The sequence below is a fragment of the Parasteatoda tepidariorum genome, chromosome 10, assembly GCF_043381705.1.
Source record: "Parasteatoda tepidariorum isolate YZ-2023 chromosome 10, CAS_Ptep_4.0, whole genome shotgun sequence".
NCBI classification, from domain to species: Eukaryota; Metazoa; Arthropoda; class Arachnida; order Araneae; family Theridiidae; genus Parasteatoda; species Parasteatoda tepidariorum.
This window is the reverse complement of record NC_092213.1, coordinates 4,450,788-4,472,700: the sequence shown is the minus strand read 5'-3', so window position 1 is coordinate 4,472,700 and position 21,913 is coordinate 4,450,788. Positions and strand designations below refer to the sequence as shown.

Below are 21,913 nucleotides of genomic sequence, written 5' to 3'. Positions count from 1 at the left end.
ATTATTACCATGAACTATGGACGATCCCTTCCGACGTCATCACGACACGTTTTTTTTTTAAAGTTTCTCCTATCTGTATTGTCCCAACGCCCTCTAGCGATATTTAACGGAAACAGTTACTTGATTCAGTATATGTGAATAGTTGACACTCTACGGTATATTATTTAGTGTCTCTATTTTTTTTATTTACTTCTGTACGATTAAATTTGTAGTATCAATGGATGAATTATAACTTTTTTTGATTAATTGCTTTAAATTTGAGTTTTCATTCCCCATTTCAATCAAAATTATTGAAGCAATTGTGCGAATTATGTTAGTGATTTGAAATTTTTCATATTGTGCATTCATCTATTTATTGTGCATTTATGTTTCTAATAAACTCCAAATCTTTTATTTTACACAAGGAGTGTGGACTTAAGGTGAAATAATCCCCTCGTTAGGTACTAACAACTGGCAAAAATTTAGCCAGTTCCTAATTTAGTGGGATAAAAATCTCTTATTGACTGGGATAAGGGGGAAAAAAACTGTGTGAAAGATCACTTTATTTCAGGTGAATACCAAAGAGGAGGAATAATTTAAAATACGTAGTCAAATCTAAACAACAAAAAAGGGAAATGATTACACCAAGCTCCCGCGCATTCACAAAATACATGAATTATCTTCGCTGCCAAAAACACCAAAATTGGCTCACTTTGGATAGTTTGTTTACAATCGAATACGAGTCGACGCTAGTTTTTTGTTGTCTTTCAAGTTGCATATAATATTTAATGAAACAAAAATTCACCTTTACAATATGTATGTTCTTAGTTGAGTGATCAGGACAATTATGTTTTAATTTTTTAAAATATCTGTCAACTGTATTAAATAATTTTAAAATGAAGTATTTCAATCCGCTTTGTTAAGCCTAGTTTGAATTCGTCTTAATAATCTCTCAGTGCAGTTGATGAGCAACTATATTTATTTTAAAAATTAGTATTATTTCCATGCATCCCTGATTCTTACTTTACGTTGTATCGTAAGTATAACTTTGCTGACTCGTGTCTTATCATACTGTAATTATTAAGTTTAGTGTTGTTACTAAAAATGGCGGCAAAATGGAATGGCTACTTTAAGCCAATTAGTCTAAAAGAGCATTGTTCGTTTATTTTCCACTATTCTCAGTTCTTGGTGTAGTAAAACCTCAAAAATCAAAGTCGTGTTTCACTAGTTAGGTGTAAAGCAGGTGCCATCATTTTCAGATATTTAAAATTCGATTTCTCAAGATTCGACCGATTTTGCTCAAATTTTTTATTTTGCCTTATAAAATGATATTCTTTACAATGAAGTAAGGAACTGTATACCTTATAATTCAAAGTGTTTTCGGCCATTATTAAGTTAAATAATAAAAAAATAATAAATATTTCCTAAAAGTTATATTTTGCCTGGAATTATCTTTAGATAAACGGATTTTATAATTGTGTGCGAAAATTTTTCAATTCGCTTATAAAGTTGATAGAGTGAAATATGCAAAAAGTAAAATTAACATTGCGAAATACAAACTTTGGATCGCTCTCCTGACTAAACTATGGGAACCCTACTTTTTTTTCCCTCACCGTACATAAAACAAAAAACGTAAGGCACATCGCTTTCATAATGAGTTTCTATCACTGCCGAAAATTCTCCCTACTGACGCCTTTTTTTTCGAAAGTGACGCGCCTTTTTCGCTTTATTTCTGGCAATATAAAATGAAATAAATTTTTCTACTTAGTCTACATGAAAAACATAGCGTTTTTAAACTTTTTATTTTACTTTATTATCTGACAAATATTGCGCAAAATTTGAATATCGTGCATATTTTCTCCTTTTAATGCCATTCTCTTGATGGATGGACTTTAAAAAAACAAAATTTTTTCCTCTTCCTTACATTCAGAACAATTTATAATCGCGGAAGAGCTTTAAATAATACTTTTTAATAATGAAACTGGCAACAAAAAGATGAAACAATGAAGCGATCAATGCAGAGTAGACCTTGGCGTTTCAGTTTTAAATACGGATGATACAATCCGTTAAAAGTAAAGAAATGTGTGTCAATTTGCAAAATAAGATCCATTTTCCACGCACTCTATTTATTTCAAAAGATTTTGTGTTTCGATATTTACATTAAAAACGAGTAAATATAATAAAATAAAACTTCCTACAAGTGCAGAATAATATACTAAACTGATGAATAGAAGAAAAAAATGAAGGCGTTTGTGATTTTGCTTATAAAGATACCAGGTTTACTGGCATCAGTAGAATTATTTTGGACTGCAGCAAAACAAATCGTAGTTCAGGATGAGGTCTCTGTTTGCAATAGTTGCATTAATGTGTATTTGCCAAATGGATGCGAGGAAATGTAAAAGAGAAGATCGAATGAAAATGAAAGAAATGGCTAAGAGTAAGACTATCTTCATTGTTAAATTGTGGAATTTAAACTTTGTTAAAATATTATAAGCATTTTATTATCATAAAATATGCACGTTAAATTTTTTTGAAACTCAATATTCTGGGTATTATCATGAAATATATGTCTTGTATGTTTTTTAAAACTTAATATTTTACGCCTAATCATTATACGTATTATATAATTTTTAAAACTTAGTGTTCTACGTATTATCATAAAATGTACTTACTGTCTGTTTTTTAAAACTTAATATTCTACGCGTTATCAAAAAATATATAATGCTTTTTATAACTTAATATGTTACGTATTGTCATAAAATATACGTATTATATGTTTATTAAGACTTATTAATCTACGATTCTACATATTTTCATAAAATATAAGTATTATTTTTTATTAAAACTTCATATTCCATGTATTATCTTAAAATGGACGTATTATATGTCTTAGAACTTAATATTCTATACATTATCATAAAAAATACACTAGTTTATATTGTGAAGATAATAATTTCTAAAACTGTATAATATCAATGATTGTGCTACAGCTATTGTAGTCTTACGGGGTACTTTCCTATAGTTATATTTTATTACAGCAGTTATCGGATTTGATGTTTATTGCTATATACAATGTCGTATATTAAGTTTTTAGGTTTTTAGTTAGCAAAGATACTAAGTTAGTGGAAAATGTAATGTGTCAAAATTTCGCGGACATAAGTTCGCGTGGACAAAACCTCGCATGGATAAAACTTCGTACGGACAAAACTAGGTTTGGACAAAACATTTTGAGTTGTGTTCATTTTCTGAAATACGCATTTCGGGCCGTATCCATATTTTTAAGCACGCGTTTCGAGCTTTGTTCATCTTCTAACTGTATCCTTATTTTAAAATATGCATTTCAAGCTTTGCTCATTTCCTTAAATTCGCATTTTGAGCCATTTCCATTTTTTCAAACAATCATCTCGTGCTGTGCCGCAATCTGGGAAATTTGGTCCCAATAGTTTGTTCAGGAGAGCGGTCAAAAAGTTTGACCCCTTTATGTTAATTTTACTTTTCGCGTATTTTGCTATATCTCAAAAACTTTTCAAGCGAATGAGAAAATTATTTTCACACAATTATAAAATTCTTTGTCCAAATATAACATCATGCAAAAAATAAACTTAAATTAAATATTTATTATTATATTTAATAATGGACGGAAAAAGCTTGAATTGTAAGTTATAAATTTTTTACATCATTTGAAAAAATATTATTTAACGTGACAAAATATAATCTTTGAGCAAAATGTGTCAAATAGTTCCTGAGAAATCAAATTACAAATGTCTGACTCTTTTGAAATTTAATATCTCAGGAACTATTCAACCGATTTTGAACAAATTTTGTATTTTGTGGGGCAAAATTATATTCTTTAAAATGCTACGTGAAATTGTAAATCGTACAATTCAAAAATTTTTCGATCGACCATTATTAAATAAAATAATAAATATTTAATAAATGTTAATTTTTGCACTTAATTATCTTTGGACAAATGAATTTTGTAATTGCTTGTAAAAGTTTTTTTATTCGCTTAAAAAGTTTTCGTGATAATACGCAAATGGTAAAATTAACAATAAGGGGACAATCCTGATCAAACAATTGGCACACTATTTCCTAGACTGTGACAACTCCCTATATTTTGGGGATCAGAAATTTGATTCCGTCGAGAAAAAAAAAAAAAGGTANAAAAAAAAAAAAAAAAAAAAAAAAGGTAAAGGTTATCCAGAGAAAGTACGTTTTTGCGCTTGATTACGTAACTTAAAATATAGTCCGTACTTGAGCTGTACCCCCTTGAGCTGTTAAGATTTGAGTCCTCGAACGAGAAGATCCAGGACCAAAAGTTATTCTTCAAAGTGGTCCTTTTTTTTTGTCTTTTGCGCACTGTACCTCTTAAGCTCATGAGTAAAGTATTCTAATCTTAGTCTTCAATAAGATGTGTTCTACTTAGGCTGTTATAACCCATCCCCTAATTTTTTGCAGAGCTAGTTATAATGCAACGTAAAATGTAAAAATTATATCATTTCTTACTATTTTTAAATCATTATTAAATAGAATAGTAATGAATTGTAAAGAACTATTAGAACTTGTTATTTTGGTACATTTCTTTGTTAATAATATATATAAAAAAAACTACAGTAAAGTGCTGAACTTGAAAAAAAAACTGAACGCCTCGAATAACTTTTGATTTAACGAATGGATTTGCATGTATTACCGTGAATGTCATTTTTCAAGAACTGTTCAATCAATTTCATTCGAATTTTGTATTTGTCATATTAAATTACATTCTTTTGAATAATGTCAGAATTTGTATATCTTGCAATTCAAAACTATTTTGATTATTATTTAATAAAATAATAAAAAATAATGAAACAAATTACTATTAAAAATGATCTTTCGAAAGGTAACTGCTTTTTTTTGCATATGAATTTTCGAATTGGGCTCAAAATTTTTTTCGATCTGTTCGAAAAGTTGTCAAATTATGTCGAAATATGCAAAATTAGAATTAATATTTAAGGAGCCAAACTTTTGACCGCAGTCCTGATTAAACTATTGGGGACATATTTCCCTGATCGTATCGATTCCATCCCCCCCCCATCAATATTTTGAAAGTCAGGAATCTAAATTCGTCGAAAAAAAGGTACGTTTTTTTCCACAGAAAGTACATTTTTGTGTTTCATTTCGTAACCTTTTTGTTTGCATTAATTAATTAACATGCATGAAGTCATCTCTTTAAACTGTTATCACCAAAAACGTGAGAATCCTATCACTAGGTAAAAAGCAGCAGTCTGAAAAACTAAATTTTTTTGTAGTTAACCACAACTACAACTACTTTATTGCAAATGTAGATATCTAAAACTACAACTACTTTTTTTAACTGTAGCGACTACAAATTACTTTCGAAATGTAGTCACTACTCGGCTAATTTTAGAAGACAAACTTGACTGGAGAACTTAATTTTCACCAATATTCAAAATGATTTCGAAAAACAAATGGCGTTGTTAAGTATTAAGAGTTACTAAGAAGTTTTAATTCATGTTTACATGAAATAGTTTTTTATTCTAAAGCACTTTTTACGAATTTGTTCTTTCAACTTTCAAACTATTGCTTTTCTCGACAGTATTTAAGAAATGCTAGGAAATTAACAAATATTTGTGATTTAAGTGATTAATGTCTTTTTTATATCCTCCAAGAAATAAAGTTACAATGCGAAAAACAACGGACTACCCTAAGTAACTTTTGATCTAATGACTCAATCTTAATGGTTTGAGGGGGGTGACAGCAAATATGCTAATTAATTAACGCAGACGATATTTTAAGTTACGAAATTAGACACAAAAAAGTTCTTTATAGTTTCTGTGAAATGGAATTTTAAAATAGTCAGATGTTTAAAATTCGATTTCGCAGGAGCAATTCGATCGATTTCGTACCGATTTTTCCGAGCCACAGATGTAAATTCGAGCTTCAAACGTTGTTAACACTCGGCCACAGAGGCATTCTCATTACGTGCGTAGACGGGCCCGCTAAGAATTTGCATCAATCATATTCGAAAAACTTTTTGTATTTGAACTTTGTTTCTTCATTTAAGTAACGTTAAAAGTAGTTGTCAAGAATAGCTACTGTTTTGTTGCATCGCACTACAAACTACGGAAAGTAGTTTCGCTTTTTCCGACCACTGATTAAAAGTTATCCAGGATGTTAAGTTTTTCTTTTCGCATTGCAGATTCTTAAAAATATTTATGCTTTTAGTATATAATATTCATAAACGTATACACATGTAACTAATAAAACTTCATTTTCCTCATGTATATTCTCGTAAATGTATCTTAACATCGCCCGCTAGGTATTTCTTTTTTTAAAAAAATTATTAACTCATTGAGTTAACAATTTTCATTAATTTTTCATTTATTTATAGAGATAACTGAAGCAGGAGAAGCACCAGAATGTTTTGAAACACATGACGTCAGTACAGTACTATTCAACTTTTTTTTAGAAGCTTTATTAGTATTTTTTAAATTATTAGTTATTTAATGAGTTTCTTTTTTAATCTTTTAGTTTATATTCTAAAATAGTTCTTAGTTATTCAGCTAAATGCTGTTTTTTTTTCAATAACTATTAATTTTTTCAAATGTACTAGTTACTTAATTCTTTTTTAAGTCATTACTTATTTTTTGAGTTATGAGTCATTTATTTTTTTCTTCTTCCATTTGGCTCATTCGAACTCGAAATGATATACTTAAAAGCTAACTATGTGATTACAGGGTGAAAGAGGCATACATAAAAATAAATGTGCCAAATAAAGTACTATGTAGAAAATTCATGGAATTGTACGTATTTTTAGTTTTGCCGTTTTTTATAACTTCTTTTAACCTTTTGTGCCAGAACCGTTTCTGTTTTGCCTCAGAACTATTTTAGCTACGTACTTTTTTATGCTAAAATACAAATTTTTCTGTATTTTAACATAAAAATAACGCAGATAAAAAAATAGACAAATGGACCTGTCTAAAAATGTCTTTATTTTTTTGGAATATGTTGAATTAAAAATTCTCCTTCAAAGGATTCAAATATCAAAATTCTATAAATATTTTAAATTTCACCAGCCCAGCGGAGGTCTTAAATAACTTAAGATATCAAAATGTTTTCTTCAATGAATAAAGAATCTTACTTTGCAACTATTTTTTCTACAGGTTTCAAGAAAAAGTTAAGAATAAAAATTTTAAAAAATAAATGTCGTTATTGTAGGCCATTAAGAAAAAGGGTGCGATTGTTCTTGTTTTCTAGTGGCGCCATCTATGGCAAAAAATTCGATTTCTAGCATACGTCATTCGTCATAGGGCGGAACCATTCATACATCCATTCATTCATGGACAGATCGTAATCTTGACTTCAACCAAAGAACGATCAATCTTTAATTTAGTATCCTCAGAGGTATAATTTGTTACGATAATATTGAGGACTTTGTGACTCAACAGATTTAACGTTCATCAGTCACTATTTACTATACTGTCTTCGGCCGACAGGATTCGAACTTCCGTTCTCGTGAATATGATTCCAGAGCCCTTCCAGTCTAGCTATCCCGCCCGGCCTAAAAAATAAATAAAATTGCAATTGTTCTTTTTTAAATATTTGGAGAATATGCGAATTCCCGGCTAGGAACCTAAGTTCATTTTGATTTTTTTTTCCAATCGAAATCGCCTGTGGTCGAAAAAGTTCTGTAGTGAAATCAAGTGTTTGTTAAAAAAAAATTTCTTTTTAACAAACAGTTGATTTCGATTTCGATTGGGAAAAAAAAACCCTCCACCCTATTATATAAGACAAATCTTTTTTAATTCCAGGGCTAAATAAAACACAAACAACTTCTGTTTTTATTCAACTTTGTTATTAATTTTTATTTAATAAAATTGCAGATTAAGCGGTTTCATGCTACAAATAGAGAGGAACGCCGAGAAATGAAGGTAAATAAAATAAAAACTACATATGAGTGCTACATCGTAGAACAAAATGTATTCTTTTCATTAATACAATTTTTCCTGTATTTGGACTTGTATAATCTGTATATAACTTGCATATGACCGGTATATATCCTGCTTCCCGTATTTGGTCCAGTATTTAAAATGGGATTTGCAATAGCTTGTTTCAACCTCTATATACAGCATACCAGTTTCAAAATGATAGATGAATAAGAGAGAGCACAAAAGGCCTTATTGTAATCCCCTAGTGTCGATCACTCATTATAGGCTAGGACACACTCCGGTCGCATTCATCCATCTCTTTTTTTTCTGACGTCAAGGTGAAATAACCCATTTCAGAAGGTAGGTGGCAGCACATTGTTGTGGAACGTACATAAAGGGTGTCCAAGGCAGGCAGAAAACATTGCAATCGTTGGCCTAATGGGCGATCGAAATAGGCTGCAGGTGGCGTGGAACAAAAATCTCTACTTATGGCAACACTTCGCTTGCTCTCACCAGTAGCGTGTGGAGAGTCAAAGGAGACGGAAGTACATTCATTTCTGCCTTGATTTTTAAATAGATTTAAAACTTTTAAGAAAGGGAACTGTATGGAACTGAAAACTACATGGAACATAGTTTCAAAAGAAAGCGTCGCGTAAACTTTTTAAAAAAACATTGGTGACAATTAAAAATGAAAAGTATTAAGAAAGGGGAAAATATCGTATTACACTCCTATACAACTGAGAAGAGGGGGAGAGAAGGATCAACCGGTCTTTTCCCCAGATGGCGTAATCGAGCGCTGCGATCGCGAATGCGTAAACGTAGTGAGGTATGCGATGTCAAAAAGGGCGTGATCATCGGCCTCAGGGCCAAGAATGAAAGCATTTCCGAAACGGCTGATTTTGTTAACGCTGTTCACGTGCCGGCGTGATAAAAGTATAACATGTATAGCGAAATCGCACTATCCAAAAACAGCGATGTGACAAATGTGGTGCAACATGGGCCATAGGTAACAAGGTGAACGACGACTGAAAATGCGTGCGAATAGACGTATAATTGTTGAGTAACTGACCACTCAGATGAACCAATGGGCTTCCAACAGTGTCTCAAACGGCACGAAACGCGTGAAAACAAACACCCTGTAATAATAGCCGGAAGGATATAAGTTGGAGGAGGTAGCATCTTTCAGCGGCTGGATGCAGAGAGTACTGGTACTGGTTAAACTGTAATTGGGTTAACGCAGATTGGGCAGTGGCACTAAACCTTAAAAAAACATTGATGTAAGGCATACCGGGCTAATGCAAAGAGGGCAGTGGCACTTAACTAGACTCATTATATATTTCGTACATTTACGAAAGCTACTATGTACACATTATGTCAACATTAACCGGTGAAATTCAACAACCACCCGTTTCGATCATTCACAGTAACATAAAAAAGTCGAAGTTGCGATGTAGCATACTTCTTTTTGTTTTTATTCATCTTTGCATTTGAAGAATGCTGTTTAATATCATTATTTAAACATTTTAGGCAGAATTTAAGAAATGGATGAAAGAAAAAAGTGAAGATGAAAAAAAAGAAATTCTGGTATGTTTTTTTTTTGTTTATGCTTTTCGGTTAGTCGAGCGCAGAAGAAAAATGCAAACCCCCACAAACTTTATTATTTTATTTCATTTATTTTTTAAACACTGAACGAACGTTCGCAAAAAATTAAATAGAACAAAAAAATAAATAACTTGATTTTCCTTGCGCCTATCTAACTGAAAAGTATCTTTTTTTAAAATAAAGAATAACAATAACAGAAGGCTTCGTCCCCAGATCTCTAATGCTCGAAAACACGAAAAACTGCTTACGCACTTGTCTTAAGATGTTTTCGTGATTCGGGGTGTTTTTTTTATATTTTAAAACCATCGTGGAACAGCCGACCCTATTTTGGGCTAACGACAACCCATTTCTAACTCCGTAGCCTTAAAATTTCGAACTCGTGGATCAAGTATTGATAGAAATTTGTCTCCGGGAGGACTTTTTGATGGAACTAACCTGCATTTGCGTTACATGGAGAGGAAGAACGTCCCACGGTTAGCTTAACGGCAAGGGGTCTCTAACCGATGATCCATCTACCACTGGGGATATTGCACGTCAGCACTGTGGTCGGTGCAAGCCAGATGATGGATTCGAACCCGGTTCACCTCATTGGAAGGCGAACACTCTATTCCCTGGGCCATCGCGGCTCATTCGGGTGTTTCACTCGCACATTTCACTAATCAAAGTTTTAGTGGGTTAACGTATTAAAATATGAAGGTATTGGGTGAGAATGATATTCGTTTCTCGCGAGCAAATTTATCGCTCTATAGGACCATTTTTTTCTAATAATGATATGCAAAAATAATTTTTGGTTTCAGATTGATTCTAGAAAAGAAATTCACTTGACTTATTGCTTAAAATTAATTTGGTTTTAAAAATCATCTTCTTTATGTTAAGAAGTTGGGTGAGATTTTCAAAATGTTACCTTCTGTAAAAATGTAATCATAACTTTCATACAAATTCTGAGCTTATAAATAAACAAACTTCTGCTTTTATAGCTACAAATAAACTCGCACTAAGATTTACGGAGAAATGAACATAACGCACAAGAGAAAGTAACTCCTCTGTTTTTGACCCCACGCATACTGTTACTTACATTTATATGAACAAAGCCCTTCGTTTTTTCTTCTTTTTTTTTAAATTTTATTTATTTTTTTGCTTTTTTTTGCAGTTATTAACTGATAACAACTCAAATCAGAGGTGGGATCGTTTAATTAAAAATTGATATAGTTGGTATTTATACCACATCTTTATAAAAGGTTATAACTTATAAATTGATCAATAATGTGGGATAATGCATACCAAAAAAATAGCCAAATATTTGGGAATATATTTCAGCCGACTCTTAAGTTATTATTTTAATTCTTTCATTGTGTAATTATTTTTAATTATTTTAATTTCAAGTAATTATATTAATTTAATAAACAAAAATTATAAACATTAAATATTTATGTAATTATTTTAATTTAATAAACAAAATGTCCCCCATTCTCTCACACCAAGAAATGAATATTTCAATAAAAGAGGTCACGTTGATGGTAGAAAAACTCGAAAGGACAAATTTTTAAAATGTCTCTGTATTAATTTACAAGTTATTTAAAATTTCTCTGTATAATTGCATAAATATTTGTAGAGTCTTCTTATTAAAAAATCCTAATTTTTAAAAATATGTGAACTTACTGTATGCCAATCTTAGATTTCGATATGTGGAAAGAAAAACAATTTTTTTGCTAACCTTTAGCTTATAGAAATGAATTTCATCAAAAAAATTTCATCGAAAAACTATTTTAAAATAAAATAACTTTAAATTAATTTAAAAACTAATTGAATGCATTGTTACAATGCATCTTTACGTTAGATAGAACATAAAATGTGTTTTAATGTAGAGATAAATAGGAATTTTATTTATTTATTTATTTATTTATTGAGTTATTGATTTATTTTTGTTTTAAATATAGAGCTGCTTTCTCGAAATGGGAACTCAAATTATGGAGAAATTGAAGGAAGAAGGTACAGAAATAAGCGAAGAATGTAAAAACAAGTTTAAAAAAGTTTCAGCAAAAATGCTTTCTTACATAAATGGAGAAAAGGAGGATGCTGGGGGAGAGGAAGAGAAAGAAGAAGAAGAAGAGGAGGAGGGGGAGGAAGATGAATAACTATACATTTAGAAATTAATATCACCGTGGATAATTAAAATGATTTAATTATAAAATTCATAGCTAAAATTGATTCTTTTTTTGACTTTGAACAAAAAAAAAGTTTCTTACATAATGAAAGGAGGTTTCAAAGTATTCATTCCTTCTATACATAGTGTTCTGTATTTACCACCTTTAACATTTAGAATTCAAATCCCAAATTAAAATATATGTCATAAAGAAGGAAGCAAATGCTTGTCAAAATAGATTCAGAAGTTTCTAAGAGAGACTACGCCAGTTAACTATAGAAATAGACTTTTAACATCAAGAAAAATATCGACGACGGAAAATTTCGAAACGAATCTCAGATTAAAATAAGTACCATAACAAGAAGTATAAGAAAAAGTTCTTAAAAGTAAAATACATAAGTGATGTAGTGTTTTAGAGAAACTACATTAATTAGCTATGGAAATTCACTTTTTCTCAAGACTAAAAAATCGTCCACTGCAATTTTTAAAACATAATCCTATGTTAAAATAAACGCCATAATAAGAGATGAAAAAAATTTATATTAAATAGTTTTCCAGTGAAACTACATCAACTAGCTTGCTTTAAGTATTACAATAAAATCGTCCACTGAAAATTTTAAAAACATGATATGTTAAAATATGTATCCTAATAAGAGATAAAATTTCTTTTGAAAACTTAATGCAGTAGTTTCTTAGAAAAATTACATCAAAATTAACTATAAAAACTGACGTGACACATAATTTAAATCTCAGCAACTGAAAATTTCAAAACAAATCCGATGTTAAAATATGCAGCAGATGAAGCAGCACCATAGAATGAGGAACAACATTTTGTTTTGAAAATCTATTTATTAGAAACTACAAAGTTGATTACTAAAACTTCACGTTACTTTCAAATTACTAAAAAAATCATAGACTGAAAATTTCATAACATATTCCTAATTAAAACATGCGCTGTAACAATAACGTTTCTGACATAACATTGACAACGTATAATAAAATGTCTGCATTGTATACAAGCATTTTTTTAATTTTACGATCTTATTTTGAAGTAAGATTTTAAATCTGAAGCATTTTCAAATTTTTAGGCATATTTAAAAATAAATCACAGAAACTTTAAGGCAATGTAAATTCATAAAAGTGTAAAGTAAATAATATAGTTCGCCTTCCTAATATGATTTAATGTGTTCAATCAAAGCTTAATTTCTAAAAAGAAGGAAAAAAAAACTAATACATATTAGCTAATTTCGAAAAACAGCTAAGTTTAAAATGTGGGCAGATTTTAAAATTTAGTGTGCACTTTTAAAAATTCAGTCGTAATCACGTTCTAAACACATTTTCTTAACATATAATGTACTATTGATGCTAAATGAAACAATGTTGATGACATTAATCATATAGTAATATATGATGAAAAACCATTGACAATAATCATAAAAGCGGGATAATAAGTAAGCAACCTTAAACTTGCTCCAAAAAACTAAGTTTGAAAAAATTTTAGCAAAAATGGTTTAAAAAAAAGGGTAAATTTAATTCCTAACGTGTAAAAGTTTGCAGATATGTTAATATTCTTCAGAACATGTGGTCATATCATATGTAAATAATCCGAAATCTGCACGAAGCAACATTAATAATATTATGAGAGGCAATAGTTTATCAGGGCTCACACTAAGCATTTGCCNCATATTAGCTAATTTCGAAAAACAGCTAAGTTTAAAATGTGGGCAGATTTTAAAATTTAGTGTGCACTTTTAAAAATTCAGTCGTAATCACGTTCTAAACATATTTTCTTAACATATAATGTACTATTCATGCTAAATGAAACAATGTTGATGACATTAATCATATAATATAGGATGAAAAACCAGTAACACTATTCATAAACGCAGGATAATAAGTAAGCAACCTTAAACTTGCTCCAAAAGACTAAGTTTGAAAAAAGTTTGGCAAAAATGGTTTTAAAAAAAAAGGGTAATTTTAATTCCTAAACTGTAAAAGTTTGCAGATATGTTAATATACTTCAGAACATGTGCTCATATCATATGTAAATAATCTGAAATCTGCTCGAAGCAGCATTAATAATATTATGATAGGCAATAATTTATCAGGGCTCGCAATGAGCATTCGCAGTCAAATCGTAAATTTGGCAATAGCAACAAAAAAGTGTTTTTGCTACAGTATTTACGAATGACCTTTTCTACCGAAAAAAATAGATATATATTTCCCTTAATCCTGAAAAAAAGGAGAAAAGATCTAAAGGAATTTTTGTGAACAGATCCTGTATTTTTCATTCAATTACAGTAATTTCAGTTAGATACGTCGCATAACTAATTAGAATTATATCCATATAAAGTAAGCAGCAAGAGAAATTACGTAAGCTTGAGACAAACTACCGTAAAATACAGAATACCACGCTCGTTGTCCGATCACGCGATAAAAATTTTTTTCTACAGTTTTTGTCAGTAAAACAGATTAAGTGGTAGCAAAAGATTCATATTATCATCCAACTATTTTTACAGAAAATATGTTTTCTCGTGGACAATAGCATTATGTTGCTTTAGGTTTATCCTTACATTACTGATCTAATCTGAGAAATTATCAAAGATTAACCTATTTCTTTTCCTCAAAGACGATAAAACATCCTCTCTCCCTTTTTTCTTCTTTTTCTCATCCCCAACTGCAAAATAACTCTTGATTTGAATTTGCATTTTATAAAATAACTCAACTTATGGTAAATTTGTATTTTGATTTGAAGTTTCTATTGTGAAAAAAATCAACCATAAGAAATTGTTAAGATTTGCCTTTGGCTCAGGAGTTTGAAATTCGGCTAATACTTTTGTTATTTGGATAATTTACTGGATAATGATTTGAAGTTCTTATCACTGGCCCTGGTATATTGAAAATTAATCAGAATTTATTTAAATTTAGGAATTTTTTAATATACGCATTTAGGAATGAAAAGTCGGTATAGCTTGGTTGGTAGAGAGTTGGGCCCATGTCCAAGAAGTCGTGAGTTCGATCCCTCCTTCTGAAAACCCTCCGTGTAGTAAATGGTGTCTGGTGCACATTAAGCCTGTCGGGTAACAAAGTCCTCCATGTTCCCATAACAAATTATACCTCTGCGGTACAGAATTGGAGATGGATCGTTTTCTGGTTCAGGTCAAAATTACTATCTATGGATGAATGAATGGATCCACCTTATAAACGGGTAGTGAGATATGTGTGGCTGAAGTCGTGTTCTCCGCCATAGATAGCGTCGTTTGGTTTCATGAAGCAGGCTTGTTGGTATTGGTAAAGTGGCATTAGAAACAACAACAACAGGAATGAAAGGGAAAGAAAACGGCGATTCACTGGCTCCAGAAAATTATATTGATGAAAGCTTCCCTGCGTTAAGATTAAGATGTATGTAAAAAATTTACTGAAAAAAAGAGAAAGAAAGAAGGAAAATTTTGAAAACTGAGTTCTCGCGAGTTCCCATGAAAGTTAAGCCTTGTTTGTAATCAGCGTTTAGTTGCATAACGTTTCAGCAATTATTAAACCGTTTTTGGAACTAAAAAATGTATTAGACTGCTTAGTACATTTTTATTTTCAACAAATTATAAATTTTAGCCTTAATAGCCTTAGCTTTGTTAAGCCTTGTTTGCAATCAGAGTTCAGGTGCTTAACGTTTCGACAACGATTAAACGATTTTAGGACTCAAAAATGTATTAGACTGCGTTGCATATTTTTTCTTTTATCAGTTCATAATTTTTTGCCTTGTTTACTTTCGCTTTGTTAAATCTTGTTGGCTATCAGAGTTCAGTTGCGTATATCGTTTCAGCAATGATTAAACCATTTTTAGAACTGAAAAATGTATCATACTGCCTTGTACATTTTTACATTTATCAGTTCATAATTTTGAGCTCAGTTTGCCTTAGTTTAACTACAATTTTTACATAATTTTAAAGAACATAATTTCGTAAGGCAAAATAAAAAAAAAATTGAGCAACATCGGTTGTATAGTTCCGGAGAAATTGAATTTCAAAAAATCAGATATTTAAAATTCGATTTCTCAAGATTCAACAGATTTTGCACGAATTTTGTATTTTGCCATGCAAAATTATATTCTTTAAAATAATGCAAAAATTTTCATACCTTACAATTTATAATATTTTCGACCCTTATTAAATATATAGGGGTGTAAGGGTATATAAGGGTGTATAAACAAATGATAAATACTTTTTAAAATTTATTTTTTGCACGGAATTATCTTTGGATAAATGAATTTTATAATTGTGTGCAAAAAGTTTTCAATTCGCTTATAAAGTTCTCGAGATTTAGCGAAATACGCAAAAAGTAAAATTAACATTAAGAGCTCCAAACTTTGGATCACTCTCCTGACTAAACTATTGGGACCATACCTTCTTCCACATAGTGACTACCCCCTATACAGTAAAAAAAAAATTGATTCTTAACATTTAGTACATCCTAATGAATTTATTGTTCTATTTGGTTAATAGATTTTCAGCTGACAAAGGCGGGTTTCTGTCAAAAGAATCTCGATCATTTAGGGTTTTATAACTGAAAAAAAATTGGGTACTCCTGACTTGTAAACTAATTTAAAACAAATTTTAAAAACGGAAATAAAATTTAAAAATTAGCTATTTTTCGTGTTTAATAATCTAAGTAGAAAATAAAGCTAATTGACTTACTATTATAGGATAAATGAACACCTTATCAGAATGTAAATCTTTCTTTAAATCATTTCAAGACAAAGAAAAGCTTATAGGCTTTACTTTAGACATTATGAGAAAACTTTTTTTCATTTAAAAAAAATAAAGACCAAAAAAAAATGGAGCGCGTTTCACAGTCTAAGCAAAAAACAAATGCAAAATGACTTACTGTTAAACGGTCAATTCACATTTTATCACTTACTAAAAATTTCTCGAAATCCTTTCAAGACAAAATATTTTTTATAGGCTTTACTTTAGAACTATACTATAAGAAAACTTTTTTCAAAAAATTGACCAAAACTTGAAAAACAAAGTAAATTGACTTACGATTAAATGTTGAATTTACATCTTCATTTCTTTATGCATAAAGATCATTCGAAGACTTTTTGGCATCGTCTTTTACAATAATAAGTTTCTCTCTTTTAATTATGCATTTTTAGAAAGCTTGGGTGTAATGTTCAATAGAATATTTTGGCGACCTCTCCTTCTCACTTCCTACGAACCAACTTAGCTTCAATAAAAGATAATCTCTCTTTATCTGACAAATGACAATTTCCTGTTAAGAATGTTTAGATGAAAAGGGCTAGTTTCCGCCAATTGCAATGAAGTCATCTCATAAATTGAAATGTTTATGGAGGGAAATTTTTATGGACTCTCTCTACACGCGCTATTGATCTCCCTCACCCCCACCCCCTTTCTACTCTCAATAAATTACAGCGCATGATTTCCGAAAATAAAAATTGAATTTTTAATTTCTCGAGATCAAACTATATAAATGATACCGCCTCCTCTGTTTTTGAAAACGTTTCTCTTCCTTTCATAGTGCAAAAAGTATTAGCTAAAAAATAATAATTTTTTCTTAGATAAAATTTTAATATATTTAAATAATAATAAAAAAAAATTTGATGCTGGTATACGTTTTGAAATTAATTTATAACAAAGTAAAAAAATTTTTTTTGCTGCCTTATTCATTTTAACAAATTTTATTGGCGGGAGAATTACGATTTTTTTTAGACACGTACTCTTTTATTTGAAGATGGCAAAGAAAGGCATTTTTTTAAATTTTGAAATTAGTTTCGGAGCTATAAAACTTATTAGTTTTTTTCAGGCCTCTTTGATAAAAAAAGAAAAAAATTATGTTACAAATATATGTTACGAAAGGTTAACTAAAAACTCGTATTAATTTCTGAAAAACAACTTGCCATATAGTCTGTTTTCATTAAAAAAAAATCGATTATTTTAATTGGAGGGGATTTAACTTATTAATATTTATGTAAAATAATATTGAAAAATTTTAAAATTTTCACCCACTGGTTCTTCAGTGGTAGAATGACGGAAATCGAATACAAATAGCCGTTAAAAGACTGCTTTTTTTTTTTTTTTAAATTACCTGAAAAAAGTTTCTATTTTTTTTATAACCGTCGTTGAACAGCCGACCCAGTTTTGGGCTTACGACTACTAATGTTCAACCTTAGCCTTGTAATTTTGAACCCAATACAGAAGACAAGGGAACTCCTTGATCAAGAATTAAGTGAAATTTTACCTTCGTGGAGGACTTTGTGACGAAATTAATTACATTTAGAAGAAATCCGCGAAAACCTCCCACTGTTAGCCTGACGCCAAAGATACTCTAACCCATGATCTGTCTACCACTGAAAATATTTTACGTCGCAAAAAGTTTTGTAAACTTCAGTCGTTTACTTGTATGAGAATGCTTATTTATGATCCATTTACTGTTTTTCCATAATCATTTAATGTAAACTGTGTAAGACGAATTATTGTCCATCTCTAATAATATCGTAGGCAGAAACTTAAATTGAACTCTACAGTTAGTTCCCGGATATCGGCAAGTAATAGCGAAGAACAGGGGAATAATATATTTAAAATATACTTTACCATAAATTTTTCGATAACTTAATTCCCAGCCTTCAAATTTCATTATTTCAATTCAATCTATTAACAACATTATTTCAAATCTATTAAGAATTCTAATGATGCATAAAACCTACCTAAAGCATTAAATAAATAATTCCAAGAAATTGTAGCAGTAATATATTATTGGATTAAAAAAAAACTTCATTTGCTTTTGAATCAAGTAAACTTAAAGCGTATTTTACATTTAACATAAGATGCATATCCAATTTATTAAATACTATTTTAATTTAATTCCTCATGAATCACATTATTTGGGTTAGATATTTTTTATTCACTTTTACACTGGGTAATGTATATTTAATTTATTAATTGCTTTATTTTTAATTCATAAATTATATTATTATTTTAATTTTTAATTATATTATTATTTAATTTAACAATCGTACATTATTATTTATTTTTATTTAATTTCATGAAAATATATTAAATTGGATAACATTATCCTCTTATTTATCGAAACTCTTTATTTAGTTCATCAATTCTATTATAATTTTCAGCAATCCTATTACAATTTTATTAATCAATTACGTTATTATATATTTGATCTATCTTATTCATCCATCTTATTGTTATTTAATTCATCAATCCTATAATTTCGTTATGAATTCTATAGTTATTTAGTTCAGCAATCCTATTTCAATTTTGGTCTACAATTCTATTATAATATAGTTCAGCAATCCTATTATAATTTCATGAATACGTTCGACTATTACATAGATAGTTTATCAATCTTATTATTATTTAGTTCGTCCTCCTTATTATTATTCTTCAAAATTTCGTTTGTAAATTCTGTTATTATTCACTTTATTAATTCTGTTATTATCATGGCTGAGGGTCCCACTTAATACTTAGAAATCTCTAAAACTTTCCCCCAGCATTTCAAACGAATAAAAAAAATTCATGAATAATTTTTTATTTAAATTCACCGAAGTTAAAAACACGAAAGAACTAAAACTAATTGATCTTTTGCCAGATACTTAGCAGATATTAGAAATTTTTTTTCTCACGACTGAAATTTAGATAACTATTATGACTGTGTGTTTTAATTTTGTCCTCCTCAAAAATTGGAAACCAGTGACCCCATAGTTAATTAGACCATCAATCCTGTTATAATTTTGTTCATCCATTGCATTATTTTTCAGGTCAACATCTCTATTTCTATTGGTTGTTTTAACTTACGAACAGCTTTTCGACATAACATTCAGTGTATCTAACCTATGAGCCAAAACTGTAGTTGCTTTTCACTTAATAGCTGTTTACAAGTTAGAACAAACCCAGTTAAATCAAGTTAATCCAGTGGTCTGTTCTCATCAACTCTCCTTACTCAAAAAAATGAGGGGAGCACGTGTATTTAACGAAATTACGCAAATCTGCCTGCTTGGGGCATGTGCGGAAGAAGCGTTGATGCAAGACCAAGTAACTTTCCTAGATTTGGAGATCACGCTTAGTCGAGAGTGGAACAGTATTCTCCAAATTATCATCGATAACCTCATGCATAATAGGTGTTTGGTAATCTTAGCAGTTGAGGGGACCACACATCATAATAAACATTCTGTATCATTTACGTACAATCAGTTTTTTTTCTTTTTCCGTCATTGACATGTTATCAAATTGTTTCCTTGAAACATCATCTCATGTTCTTTATACCATTCCAAATAATTAAAGTTCTCATGCAATCGTTTTTTTTTGCTTCTTTTTACATGTATTGCATTTTGTTAAATCTGTATTCTCCATTTTATGCCCATGCATGACTATCGCGCAAAGGTTTTATAACTTTTTTGTTCGCTCCCTTAATTTTTTTGAGTAATGTNTGTGTGTGTGTGTGTGTGTGTGTTGGTGTGTTTGTGTGTGTGTGTGTGTGTGTGTGTATGTGTGTGTGGGAGTCAGTGCAGCATTAGATGAAATAACGACGATAATATAATAAACATAACAATTTAATAGAAATAAAAAGGATAGAAGGATATAGCAGTTAACATTATTGACATGACTCGTGAGAGCTGCCTTCGAGCAGTGGTCTCCGGAATGCATGTGACTAAGAATTAGATTGTTCTATGGTATAAAGTTAAGAGTTAATTATAAATTCGGGAGTTTCCCTTCGGGACTGGCTGGCGCCTCTCTTCTAGGAAGTAGTATAACATGATTTCTTCCCAGTATTACATGATAAAGAATGATGCAATCGGCTGAGATATTACACCATGGCATTGAAACCTACATATATATATTTCAAAACTTCCTAAGCGTATATGAGAAGAAACAAAAGTGATGTGAAGTATAAAACGCGTAAAGTTGCCAGTAAAAAATGGAAAAATGAAGGTGAGAAACAAAAACTAGAAAAATCACAGTAGCCGAGAAAGAAAAAAAAAGAATAAGAGCAATCACAGTGGCTGGTAGAAAGAGGCAAATTTGGGTAAAATGCATCTCCAGTGGCCATAGTGGGGCAGTGAGAAATCAATGCCATTAACAAGGGAATAAGCATTTATAGGAATAAAATAAGATTCCAGCGCATCAAGATGAGCTGATGTGAATGGGGTGGAAAAAATTTCAGCATTGTCGAAATTGACTTTATGCTCAAGATTCCAACAATGTGCAGCAGCTAATGATTTATCGTATTCATGATAACAGACATTTCTATTGTGCTTCTTGAATCTAAATTTTAAAGCATGCCTAGTGTTTGCCCGTTGCAGCCGAAGTCACATTGAATAGGAATGCGGTAAAATGCGACAGCGATTATCAAAGCGAATAAGATTTTATAAATGGACTTTTGTTTACAAGCCTAAAAATGTTTTTAAAACCAAATGGTTGAGGATATAAGCAATTTTGTAACACGAGAGAGAAAAAAAACCCAGCAAAGTAACAAGTTCTCTGTAAGGATTAGAAGACGAGGGACGTTTCGGTCTAGTGAGTTTAATAAGAGCTGTTGAAGTGTTAAATCCACGGTCAGCAGCAAGCTAGCGGAGGAAGTTAAGTTCGGAATTAAAAGAAGAAGAGTTAGAGTAAAGGTTTACTTCGCGGGAAAGGAAAGAATGAAATGCAAAAATAATTTTGACAATTAGGGTTATTCGAATCAACATGAGTAGGCAAAGAAAGGGCAAAATATTTACGACAAACAGAGGTGGAAAAATGAACAGGGTATTTAGTTATAAGATCCTATAAAAAATTTAAAGCAAAATTAATCTCCTCGTTCCTATTTTTGAGCACTTGAAACATGTCAACTCTTATTTCCTCTTTATATATTTTTGAAGCGAACGTATTTTTTAACCAAGTAATAACTTTCAGCTTCAGTTTCGGGGGATTATTTAACTAACCAATTTGTTATTAGTCAGTTTTTGCTTAATGGGATGCCTGTTAGTCCTTTCTTCCCCCACCCCAGCAATTCTTGGAATTGCTAAGACAAATCACTTTCGATCTAATTGGCAAAAATAAGTCGGTCTTCTATCATGGATGAGATCCTTTAATATGGATGAGATTCATATCTCATCCATAAATGGATAAGATTTGAACAAGAGAGAGAGATTTATATATATATATATATATATATCTGTTTTGTTTTTATTTACTTATTTAATGCAGTTTACAAGCATTTAAAATTGAATTTAATTTAATAGTAATTAAAT

The 21,913-nt window shown here is 30.3% G+C and overlaps 3 protein-coding genes across 7 annotated transcripts in view; 1 reads left to right on the top strand and 2 right to left on the bottom strand.

Annotated features, from left to right (window-relative positions):
- LOC107454277 (myogenesis-regulating glycosidase) overlaps positions 1-21,913 on the bottom strand; it is a 44,678-nt gene that overhangs the window by 15,440 nt on the left and 7,325 nt on the right. For 2 of the 5 annotated variants that reach the window (XM_071187206.1, XM_043043767.2), the window contains exon 1: positions 16,692-16,883. The exons of 2 other annotated variants lie outside the window; for them this stretch is intronic. The gene's annotated coding sequence lies outside the window, so the exon portion shown is untranslated. Of the gene's footprint in view, positions 1-16,691; positions 16,885-21,913 lie in introns of those variants that run through there. One more of the 5 variants, XM_016071409.3, reaches the window with a different exon arrangement.
- LOC107454282 (hydroxylysine kinase) overlaps positions 1-21,913 on the bottom strand; it is a gene marked incomplete in the record, with an annotated part of 78,988 nt that overhangs the window by 49,788 nt on the left and 7,287 nt on the right.
- On the top strand, positions 2,232-11,717 carry LOC107454278 (uncharacterized protein PF3D7_1120000). The gene is made up of 5 exons (XM_016071412.4): positions 2,232-2,416; positions 6,371-6,417; positions 7,863-7,910; positions 9,435-9,491; positions 11,447-11,717. The coding sequence occupies exons 1-5, from the start codon at positions 2,314-2,316 to the stop codon at positions 11,642-11,644; spliced, it is 453 nt and encodes a 150-aa protein (XP_015926898.3). The 5' UTR covers positions 2,232-2,313; the 3' UTR covers positions 11,645-11,717.